Source organism: Oreochromis niloticus, linkage group LG13 (assembly GCF_001858045.2).
Source record: "Oreochromis niloticus isolate F11D_XX linkage group LG13, O_niloticus_UMD_NMBU, whole genome shotgun sequence".
Classification (NCBI taxonomy): domain Eukaryota; kingdom Metazoa; phylum Chordata; class Actinopteri; order Cichliformes; family Cichlidae; genus Oreochromis; species Oreochromis niloticus.
In genome coordinates this window covers 18,980,142-18,989,606 of record NC_031978.2, presented here as the reverse complement: position 1 = coordinate 18,989,606, position 9,465 = coordinate 18,980,142, and the positions used below count along the sequence as shown (strand labels likewise).

At 41.6% G+C, this 9,465-nt stretch overlaps 1 protein-coding gene across 1 annotated transcript; it reads left to right on the top strand.

Annotated features, from left to right (window-relative positions):
- The first annotated feature begins 2,178 nt into the window (after positions 1-2,178).
- Positions 2,179-7,031, top strand: gdf10a (growth differentiation factor 10a). Its single transcript, XM_005474143.4, has 3 exons — positions 2,179-3,137; positions 4,658-5,811; positions 5,951-7,031. The coding sequence occupies exons 1-3, from the start codon at positions 2,894-2,896 to the stop codon at positions 6,140-6,142; spliced, it is 1,590 nt and encodes a 529-aa protein (XP_005474200.1). The 5' UTR covers positions 2,179-2,893; the 3' UTR covers positions 6,143-7,031.
- Positions 7,032-9,465: the final 2,434 nt, after the last annotated feature.

Sequence of the window (9,465 nt, the reverse complement as noted above, 5' to 3'; positions counted from 1 at the left end):
ACAAATTCCCCATGCTGATGCACAAACATCCATTAGACCCCCAGTGCTATTCTCTGGAACCAGAAACTCTCACCCAACATGCAAAGGTGCTAAACTAGGAGCACTTCCAGATACACCATCAGTCCTTGCACCACACACAGACTCAGACACACACAGGCATGTTAATTCCTCACACTCTTCCATACCCCCACTGAGAGTAGAGCACAAGTTCTGTTTGGTTTGGACGGCCCTACGAGTGGACCTCCATGTTGAACAAACTATAACACACCGTGGCCCTGTAACACAGCCTGAGCGGGGCTTCACAGTTCAGTGCTGCTGCAGAGATCAGTAGACAGTAACAACTTTCTCTCCAGACCTGGGTTATAAAACTAGTCTAGTCTAGTAGCTTTGAATCACTGCATCTACGAATTAAGTTTTTACAGAAATCCAGGTTATACATAAAGTATTTGGCAATTTCTAATAATGTTTGCATATTTTGGAGTTTGGAATCCCTCTGATAAAATACAATGAAATGATCAATAATAGGAGATGCAGGGATGTCTTCACTCTGCCATGACAGTGCAGTGATGCATGCTGTGTGTTATGGTTTCTGCAGTTTTACTTGTGTTTTTAACGCTACTTCTGGTTTTAAGGTCACTTCACTGCATATCACTGCAGCACATTTATCCTGATAAAGGCTGTTATGCATGTAAGTTGGTTATATTGATTAAAATCAAAATGTGTGAATGTGTGAATTCTGATCTCGGTGTGAGTCTGACTACTCGCGTATGTGGCTTTGAACAGTATCATAAGCAAGATTTATAACCTATTACTTTACACAGATGTGCTTCAAACACTAAAGTTATATGGAAATTATGTGTAACTATAGTTTTACATTATGGGGGTTTCTCTGTGGGGTTTTTCTCACATAGCAAGGCTGTTGTCCTCATAGTCATGATGGAGAGAGCAGCATTAATGTAATGCCCAACATTAATCTCACACTGCCCTACATATTCAGCGTTAGAGTTCACAGCCATTTCATGTTGTCTTCCTCACGCTTAAACTTGGATTGGGCTGTTTTTTTTCTCCACAGGATCATTTATTTTGAACCTAACGCCCTTTTTGCACATATCACTTTCCGTCTCTCTCTGTGTTATTTTCAAGATGTTAAGGTGTTTCAGTAGGAATAACTGTATTTTGTCTCAAGCCACTCATTTTGTCTTAAATGCAAAAGATCTCTTTGTTTATAACCATGTGGTGGTTTAAATTATAGCAACAAGACACTCCCATTTTGTCATAATGAAAGAAGTGTTTAATGGCTTGTTAATAACAGGGAAAGACAGTTTACAGTTAGGCAACTTTTTTTAATGATATAACTTCCAAAGAAGCAAAAGCATATTGTTCACTTTGTTTGCATAGCCATGAGTTTTGATTTATAGAGTGGTCATTCATAAAACGTCTCTTTTAAATCCTCACTGGATTTCTCACAGTTCTTTTTTTTAAAGATGACACTTTAAAATGGGATTGCATGCAATCAGATAAATGACCACAGCCATTTATCATGTTTTGTTTTTTTAACTCAACATGGTATGAAGAGAGGCAAAGCATTCATGTATCTGTGTGCTATGACAAAAGTCTAAAGCATGCCACATCCAACAGAATGCTCCTCTGCTATCACACTAATATGTATGAACGCACACACACACACTTCAAGAAAATCATGAGAAGGGTCCAACTTTAGGACTTATTGCTCCTGTGTAACATATTGAAAAAGAGTATCCTGTGGGGCCCTTGGGGGCCAGAAAGGTACTAAGTAGCTCTCTCTACGTGTTATCGTGCACGCTTGTGTGCGTGTGTGTGTGTTTTTGTGTGTGTGGAGAATAACCCGAGAGGCCCAGCTAGTTACAGCCTCTCTGCTGGAGACCACCACTTCCACAAAACAAGCATTGTTGGTACAGAACTCCAGACAGCGGAGACACACACTGGAAATAGCTTGTATGCACACATGCACACACACATAAAATAAAAAAAATACATACACAGCAGAGGAGGACTTTGCTGAGTTTAGATCCACCAACCCCAGCAGAGGCCATGTTCTGTTTGCCATGAATAAAATCACAGTAAGTCCTTCAAAAGAGTCTCATCTCACAGCCTTTCACTACCAACTCTCTCTCTCTCTCTCTCGCACATGGAGAAAAACAGCACACAGCATAAAATGTGGATCCCTGTCCTAACAATAGCCCTTGGGTGGTTGGTCAGACTATTATTGTAGGTATTTCTATGCTAATTATGTGTGACTGAGAGCGTGTCAAAAGCAGTTACTGGAAATAATGTGGTGAGCTGGAAATTGTGAGGTGGAATTACTTCGCCCACAAATAGAAAAAGCACAGTTTGTTGAGTTTGCTAAACAACTGGGTTCAAGTTTTCTCCTGAAACTTGATCTGTGTTTGTGTTCCACTAATGCAAAAGAGCATAAGGAAGACATCATCAACAACAACACCATCAGCCTCTGAGAGAGTGCGTGTGTGCGCGTGGGTGTGTGGGGGGGTGAACATCATGACCTCCACTTCTGGCTCCGCGCTCTGCCGAGTACTCGTTGGCTGACATGAGTATACGTCAGCGCCTCTCACCGCTCCGGTATAACCCCCTCAAGCCTCTGGCGCTCACACAGACTCAAGTGTAAAAGTAGCAGCTCTAACTGTTGCCACGGACTAAAACATTCAGCATCCAGGTCCTGCACAGCTGACAGAGAAGAGAGAGACGCGCTGGTGAAAGTGAGAGGAGAGGTGCAGCATTTGCGCACTGCTTTTCTAGTCTGGATTGCTTTGGCGCGACTTTGGATAGTTTTGGACTGCGCAGTTTGCCTCTTGGACTTTTTTTTTTTTTTAAATTTTGTCTTCATTTCAACACTGAAATGGCAGCTCTCGGCATGAGTTCCTCGCACCTGTTCCTGGTGATGTTTAACTGTTTCCTGGGCGCAGCATCGTTTAGGACAGAAACCGAAGATGGCAATTTCCTCCAGCCCTCGTCGAATCAGTTCTCGGATGACCTGGGGGAGGAAGTGGTCTCTCAGCACATGTACAGGTTGTACGAGAAATACAACAAGGAAAACCGCCTGAAAGAGGGAAACACCGTTAGGAGTTTCAGAGCTAGCCAAGGTGTGTGAAAATAACAGCGTTCAATCTATAGCCTTAATCAGAAGAGCTCCAAAAGCTTTAATTTATATTTCATAACGGAATCAAAAATTTAAAAAATAAAATAAAGGTGTGGGTTATTCTTGGAACTGTAATCCAACACAAACATATAAATGTGTTGGGAGAAGTGTCTGCTCCTCACCATTAGAAGTGCAAACACTCTGGGGTTGCGTGTCTCGTCCAGATGCTTTAAATAGGTGCGATTGTTTTGGAACAGTCTGAGAATGCATTTAAATGATTTTGGGACACTGCGGGCACGCTGTGTTTGTGGTAGCAGCTGTGCCCCTTGTGCGCACAGTCTGATCAATTACCCCAGACAGACGCGCAAGAATGCACGTGATTCCCTGTGAGTGTCCGGTAAAACATATCACAGTGAAACCTAAGGGACAGTCGGCCTCTGCGGTTAATACAGGACAAGAGTGACGTCCTGGAGTCAAGAGGATTAAAGCACAGTCGTCCCTCTCTGTCTGCTGTTTTTATCAACACAATTCACAGGCACTATATCCTACATAGTTCTCAGATAACATATCATAACACTAATGTATTTTTACTGCAAAGGCTTGGTGTAACCCAAGCAGAGATGTAGGAGATTTTTTTTTTTTTTTTTTTTTTGCAACAATGTAATATCTGTTAAAACAGCTGATTATGTCTGGGTAGACACTGCAGGCTGTATTAAGCTTAAGGGGAAGCTTTAAGAGAAACTGAGGTAAGCATTTCCATATGCAGGCGATTCCAGGGTAATGTATATCTTTTCAGTCAGTCTATACTTCCGCTGAACTCTTACACAATGAACAATAACTCTGCTGTTGAAGTAAATGTTCATCATGAATATGTAGCTCTCTGTTCGCCGCCGCCCCCTCCACCCCTCCACCTCGGCCAGCCAGATCCGCGGAGTCTGGTTCCTCTTAAGGGCACCTTCTGAAATCCTACCAAGCAATGAAGTTGTGCACCAGACACTGAGCTCAGTCATGTAACACAACAGTTTAAAGAGAGGTGTTTAATTGTCCCACGTTTCTTTTAGATTTTACCACAGATACGTGCTTTTGCTGTAATATGTTAACCATTTTCCAAATGCCTTTCCTTTTCATGTGGGAATTCATTAATGTTCGTTTCCATCTGAGTCAATCAAACTTTATCTAGATTATCACTGAAAGCTCAAATGCCTGAGTTCAAATAAGGTTCAGTTCCTGTTGCCATTGCCTGCGCTGGCAGATGTTTCTATTTTCTAATCACAGTATCTGTATTGTCCCAAAAGTCAAACATCCAGAAAGTCAGACTAATTTAGGCTAAATTATCCACTCCAAAAAACAGCACACAAAAGCAGAAGAGTGATTAAAAAAAATAAAACTGCAAAACTGTTTCTGAGTAAATCTGCAAAAAGCATTTCTGGATTTTAAGACAGTGAAATGGAATAAAACAAAAGTTTGCAGAGTGCTGTTCACCTGCCTGCCTCACACTGACTGGCTGATTGATTATTTTTGCAGGTTCTGCTGACCACAGGATGATGTACCGACTAAACCTTACAACCCTCCAGGACTCAGAGGTCATCCTCTCTGCCACATTCCACTTCCTGCTGAACAGACACTCGCATCAAAAACCCTGGTTCTGTAAACGCTTCAAGAGCCCAACCTGCCGCTCCTCAGCCGTGCACCCTTCTCTGTCTATCAGCTTGCTCCTTTATTCCTTCTCCTCTGGGTCAGAGGTCAGATCTGGGTCAATGGGGTCATTTCTAGGCAATGTGACCTTCCACCCCCACAGGAGAGGGGTGTGGCAGATGAAAGATGTGACCCAGGTCATTAAGGAGGCGCGGGACAGGGGTCATCTGTTGGTGTCAATTGAACTGGAGTTAAGGCAACAGTACGGGACGAAACCAGAGGAGATCCTCTCTGCTGGCAGTATGCCTTACCTGTTACTGTATGCAAATGACCAAGCCTTAGACGAGCCCAATAGCGTGGCTGCAAGCCTACAGAGATATGACCCGTTTAACGAGGGAGGAGAGCCCTCATATTCCTCTCAGCTCCTGCACAGACCTAACTCCTCACCAGAGGTGAAAGGACGCGTGAGAAGGGAAGCAAATCTGCTCTCTGACCCCATCCAGAACAATGAGCTGCCCGAGGTTGACTACAGACCTGATTCATACAGGAAAGATGACCTTTGGAAGAGCACATGGTACCTGACACTCAAACACAAGACTAAACCAGGAAGGAAGGAAAAGAAGAGGAAGAGCCAGGAGGAAAAAGATGTGGAGCAAGTTAGAAAAGCGCATGAATCTCAGGTTTTGAAAGATGGAGAAAGAACATCACAGGCCATCAAAACCAATGATTCAACTGTGGAAAATCTCAAAGATAGCCACAAACTGACTGTCAGTGATGGGCAAATGCATGAGAGAAGAAATGAGGGAAAGGACGGAAAGAAGCACAAGGGAAGCACAAATACACAGTCACCTGTTCTGAGATTTGATGAACAAACAATGCGCAAAGCCAGGAGGCGGCAGTGGAGTAAAACCCAGCACAAGGGCTGTTCGAGGAGGAACCTCAGAGTGGATTTCGCAGATATTGGCTGGAATGAGTGGGTCATAGCACCCAAAGCCTTTGATGCTTACTATTGTGCTGGCACATGTGGCTTTCCCATGCCCAAGGTAGGAGCACAATCATCCAAGCTGTGTTATGCAGGTTCTTTTGGTTCACGTGAGCTACACTGATAACCTTAATGTGCACTTTCTAATCTCATATTTATTTTCTCATTTGCATGTTTTCCCTTCACTCAAACTTTTCCAGGTGGTGAGGCCAACTAACCACGCCACCATTCAGAGCATAGTCCGGGCTGTTGGAATTATCCCTGGGATTCCTGAGCCCTGCTGCGTACCAGAAAATATGAGTCCCCTGGCTGTGCTCTACCAGGATGAATCCAGGAACCCAGTGCTCAAGGTTTATCCTAACATGACTGTCCAGTCCTGCTCCTGCAGATAGAAAAGAGCTGGAAACAGATTGAAGAGAAACAGAAAAACTGGACTAATATGGACACAACCATACCTCTGTTAAGCGGTTTCCTGATATTGAAAAACAGAGTCACTTTGGCTGTCGTTATTCCTCGAGGAACATAGGCTATAGTGAAATTACTTCCATCTCTTCTGTCCCGGGGCAGCAGAGTTAAAGAGACACATTGTCTGGCATCTGCGCAAGCAAGAGGAACAGAGTCACACATGTAAAGTCGATGCTCCACATGTGTAACAGAAAAGAAATACATGAAAAGCCCAGTAGTTTTCATTCTGTTTGAAATAATATTGATGTTTCATGGACAGAACTATTTAAGGGATTTTTTTTGTTGTTTTTAATGGCAGAATGTACTTATTTTTCAAACAGCTCACAGTGAGTTTGTGTTCACGTTTTCTTTGGATGCAAAGACTTTAAGTAAGAGACTGTTACTGTGTCATCAGGCAGCTTATGCGAAAACATACAAACAGTAGAGATGATGAAAAATGTATGCATTTTTACATACTCTGTATAGCTGTTCCTACTTTTAAACTAATCACACGCCACATTGTACATACATGCGACATTGCAAGATATTGTACTTTATTGCTCTTTATATCTTAAAAAGGAAGTATCCAATGAACTGTGGAGAGCATCTGGAATTCATTTACACCCACCCGCCCCCTCATAACACTTCAAGAATGTTATAATGAAACCAGAAATATTTTTCTATTTTAAATGTGAAACTTGGTTTAAAAAAAAGATAATTTGTCATGGTTAGATTATATGTATGATTAGATGAGACTGTGTTTTGTACATGTGTATTGTTTAAATTATGAAAAGGTAGCATTCTATAAGTTAGAATAAAGACATAATTTAATCCAAATGCTCTTGCTGGAACATTATTGTTCCACACAGTTTGTTATTCTTGGACATTACCGTGCGTAATGCTTGATTCGTCAGGGTGAACTTTTCTGTCAAAACAATCCTAAAAGGGCACCGCTGTTTCAAAATAGCCGAGCACAAAAGCAGGAAGGTTCCACTCAAAGATAGCCAGCATTCCCCGAGAGCCTCCTTGAACCCATTATTACACCTCACCAAAGGCTCATACGTCTGTTGTTCTTCAAATAATGTGACTGATGCGGCCGCCGCGGGTTAATGGTTGATGGAGGAAGCAGGCGAGCGCATATTAGGACGTCAGACACTTGAAATTCAAAACCCGATGCACTTCCTCTCTTCTATCCATGTTCAGAAGCAGAATGTTTCCAAGTAAATGGTTTTCTTTTCTGCAGCTTTATTTTTGTTCTTTTTAAACAGATGGTCACAGATAGATGATCTCAACCACTTCAGTTAAATTGCTTGTCGCTTTTATTCACCGGAGGAGGAAGCTGACCCATGTGGTGCCAAAACAGTGTGTCAAACTGACACTGAAATGACAGAGGGAACCATTTAATTATTAACTCGTTAGGCTACATTGCCTTGAGTCTCAAAAGTTGGCAGCTTCCACATCTGCTCGCAACCACAAGCAGCTTTGAAGTTTTCTGCAACTGGACAGCAATTTTGTCTCAGAGGCAGAGAAATTTTGGGGAAAGGGGACGCGAGTCCGAACCCTTGTGCTGCATGTAAGTGGAGCTATAATAAGTGTGCCACCCCTCCTTCCAGCATGGCTTTTTCCATTGTAAGCTTTTCCCTTTTCCATCCAAGAGTATTCACCCATTTTGGGAAGGTTTTATTGTCTTAAAGCAATGAATCAGAACAAGTTCATGTGGCTTTTACAGTGATCAGCAGGAGAAGATCCTTTAATGTCAAAGTAAAACCAGATATTCCCAAATATGACAGACTTATTAAAATCTGTACCAACAGATACTCTAGACAGTGATGCGTCTTTTATAAAAGATTGTGAATATTTTTAGTCACATGCATTTTATGTTTGTGTCCGCTCTTTTTAGAGCACCCTGTAGAAGCAGCTGAACATTTCCTTTTAGCCAATAAAAAAGGTGGAGGTCAGTGGTACAATGAAACTTGAAAATAAAAAGTGTAGCTCTGTTTTACTGAAATTTGAAAAGAGGAGATCTTTAAATCCACGTTTGAAGATGGCGGCGTGTGACACAGGAGGGGAGGGAGAGATGCCTGACGTACAAAAGCGTGATTCAGTTTTCTCCATTCCACACAAGTGGAAATGTTCAGTAACTGCAAAACCATGTTACGATTTACAGCGCCTAACCTCCTTTTAAATTAGGATGATGACTGTAATTAGGGCTTATATAAATCATGTTTACATTAATAGAAGTTGTAGCTTTAATGTAGGCTGGCTTAAATATAATGAACAAATTCAAATCTTTTTTTTTTTTTTGTTCCTCCCCACCAAATTTCTTAACTGATCCCATTTACGGTCTGGACCTACAGTCTGCTATTAGAAAGTGAACCCCATGTCAACCGCAATCATGGTCACAGGAGAGTACTTACAATGGTCAATTCCAACCAAGAAAACCACAGTAGTCTAGGCTCACGTTCAGAGCGCAAAATGCCTAAAAGCCTAAATGAAACGAGGAAAGCAGGGGACCAAGAACAATATTTGTTTTTCCATATGATGACTGTTCAATTAAAGGAGACCAATACGGCCATTATTAGACAACAGAGGATTTTCTGTGTCTGGGCTGAAATAGCTCTTTCCTCACATGGTTACTGAGTTCAGAGAAGCAATAGTGCTGTTTATTAGAACATGGCTTTAATAGAGTGATACTGTGTCTCTTAATTGCCTATTTAATCATATAGACTAGGTTTCTTTTTATTGTGAAATCTTATTTTCCTTTAGAAACTCTAAAACCTCCATTTTTTACCAGATTGAAATAAGTTTTGGGACCTTTTATCAACCATTATTTTAGTAGGGAAACAAGTATTTGGGCTACTTAAATGTAAGTGCTGGTTTAAAACTCAATACATATTCAAAGAAATAAAATTGTCAGAGGATATTGAGCAATTTTTGTGTCATCTACAGGTTTAAGTCCCTGTTATAAAAGGTGGACGATGTTCTTCCACTGATTGTAAAAAAAAAAATGAAGGAAATCTTTTTCCTGGGGAGTTAAAGTGGCTTGATCAAATAAGGTAGAAAACAATGCATGTGGAACTACATCCCTGCTTTTGTTATAGACTGACAGGACAAGGTCTACACTTGACTTTTCCATGAACTTCATGCCTTCTTCTCGCCTCATTTACCTGCAACAGAGAACTATTTATGTCCATCTGTCCACAGCCTGTCCCTAGTGGAAAGTAAGCGGCACAGGATTGGTGGATAAACATAAAATCACAAGTTCAAAGTG

Bases quoted from the DNA above. Each gene is read 5' to 3' on its own strand.
- gdf10a (XM_005474143.4), top strand. From the start codon at position 2,894: ATGGCAGCTCTCGGCATGAGTTCCTCGCACCTGTTCCTGGTGATGTTT. The intron at 3,138-4,657 runs GTGTGTGAAAAT...TTATTTTTGCAG, and splicing joins GAGTTTCAGAGCTAGCCAAG to GTTCTGCTGACCACAGGATG. The intron at 5,812-5,950 runs GTAGGAGCACAA...AAACTTTTCCAG, and splicing joins GTGGCTTTCCCATGCCCAAG to GTGGTGAGGCCAACTAACCA.